General features: G+C 39.4%; 1 protein-coding gene across 1 annotated transcript in view; it reads right to left on the reverse strand.

Annotated features, from left to right (window-relative positions):
* Positions 1-1050: 1050 nt before the first annotated feature.
* Positions 1051-2177, reverse strand: part of EMH_0080520 (CpCCp1/Cpa135, related) — a gene marked incomplete at both ends in the record, with an annotated part of 1567 nt that continues 440 nt past the window's right edge. Inside the window, 4 exon segments of the mRNA XM_013500271.1 lie at positions 1051-1148; positions 1275-1467; positions 1569-1570; positions 1574-1666. Coding sequence (XP_013355725.1) covers positions 1051-1148; positions 1275-1467; positions 1569-1570; positions 1574-1666 — 386 coding nt within the window.

Below are 2177 nucleotides of genomic sequence, written 5' to 3' on the forward strand. Positions count from 1 at the left end.
CTGGGGTCTTAGCTGTGCTGCTGCTGATGAAGTACAGAGAGCTGCTGCTCTCCATATCACAGTAAACACGAAGAGGATGCGGGGCACAACGCGGCAAAATCCTGCAACAAAAAAGTTGAATTGAATTGAGTTGTATTGAGTTGTATTGATGATGATGAGAGTTTGTTTATAAAGATATTAATGTTTCATGTTTTTTATTTTTTTATTTTTTTATTTCTTCTTTATACTGCTCAAGTACCAGTAAAAACCAGAAGGTGCCTCCGGTGTATTCGCTATTTTCGCTGCGAAGCAGTCTTCAGCTGGGTGGTTTGGGGTATCGCCTGAGAGAAAAAAAACAAAAATAAGAGAAGTAAATTATTTATATTAATATTTTTAGATGAAATACCCGGCAAATATCCTAGTTGAGGTGCACCAGAGCCCCCACTGGGGCGTACTAGCGATGCTATAGATTGCATAGAACCTAGAATCTGAGTGGTTTCGTGTTTGAGGGTTTCTATGCGTTTCTTGAATTCATCTTTTTCAGAAACACAAATTTTTGCTGCTGGCTCATTCGCCGCGAGTATTTTTGTTTTATTACTTAGATATTTAGATCTATGAATAATATCTTGTTCTATTGATTTATTTTTTTCTGAAATTTCTTCGTCAAACTCGTGCACAGAAACCAAAAAATATTTGTCTCGTGCATCGTCAGAGTTCGCCGCTTCTTTGCAGTCACCCACTGCAGAATCCATACGACTCGCCAGTGTATATATTTCACGAATACCGTATACAAAATTTTCATTTATTTTTCCGTTTACTGCATGCGGATGCGNAGTGTATATATTTCACGAATACCGTATACAAAATTTTCATTTATTTTTCCGTTTACTGCATGCGGATGCGTCATCAGCAGCCGCAGATGCTGAGCTGTTGAGCCCGGTAACATATCGAGAGTAACGTTCGATGGATTGGCTTCGTTCTGCGCTACATCGCTGGAAAGCAAACAAATATATATTTTATTTATATTTATATCTTCTCTTTCAACAATAAATATATTAAAATAAATGAAACTCACGAATATAAACTCCCGTCGGTGCTCAGCTGCAATTTGTATGCCATAGGGGGGTACTCCCAGTCGATACGCACTGCAGCTAGACGCGCTTTCTTTCCTGAAATCAAAAAAATAATAAAAATAAAAAGAAATAAAAGATGAATATTATTTGCATTTCCTTTTTTTCAGGTTTTTTTTTCATGTTTCCCGTCTGCTGAAACGTGTACATGTACGCCTCTCTCACCCAAGTCTAGATCAAAGGTAACCACGTGCTCCTCAGCATCAGGGAAAGCACCAGAAGCCCAAAAGGTATTCACATCTCTATCGAGTGCGAGAGGGGGCCCATGCTCTCCTGCTGCAGTGCTGCTGGAGCGGGCAGAGGCCCCCGTTTCAGCAGCAATATCTCCCGTGCCTGGCTCTGAGCCGTGTACTGCTTTCTGTGTTAAACAGTAGAAACCTGAAACCCCCAAACGCAGCTGAGAATTCGCCTCAGCAGCCCATGTTGAGCGGCCATCTCCCTCCTCAAGCGCCGACGTACAGCTNGCAGCTGAGAATTCGCCTCAGCAGCCCATGTTGAGCGGCCATCTCCCTCCTCAAGCGCCGACGTACAGCTCCCTAGAACAACAGAGCCGCCACCTGCAAAAGAAGGGGGTTAATGTTATTCTGCTTTCGTGTGGTTTTTATGCATTTCATTGCGAGTTTATTTTTGTTAGCTTGTTTTGTTTTTCGTTGCGTTGTTTGGGGTTTTGTTTGTTCAGTTGGCTGTGTGTTTAAGCACAGGGCGAGATATTATATTATTATATTTTCTGTTGTTTTGTTTTCTATTTTTTTTTTGTTTTGGTTGTGGGTTTAATTAGAAGAGGAGTTTCATGCTGTTTTTCTTTTTTTTTTGTTGTTTTGTTTGTGGGTTTAATTCAAGGAGGAACCAGTTGCGCTGCTTTGTTTTTTTTTTGTTTTTTTGTTTCGTGTTGTTTTTTTTGTTTTTTTTTGTTTGTGTGTTTAATAACAGGAGTCCAGTTGTATTATTTAATTTTTTTTGTTATTTTCCTTTTGTTTTTTTTTGTTTTATTTTGTTTTTTTAATAGGGAATGCTCGAACCTTCTGTTTTTCCGTCTTGTAGTATAATGCATTTCTTTGGGTTGCTCCT

This window comes from Eimeria mitis, genomic scaffold (genome assembly GCF_000499745.2).
Source record: "Eimeria mitis Houghton genomic scaffold, Emh_scaff5205, whole genome shotgun sequence".
Taxonomy (NCBI): Eukaryota; Apicomplexa; class Conoidasida; order Eucoccidiorida; family Eimeriidae; genus Eimeria; species Eimeria mitis.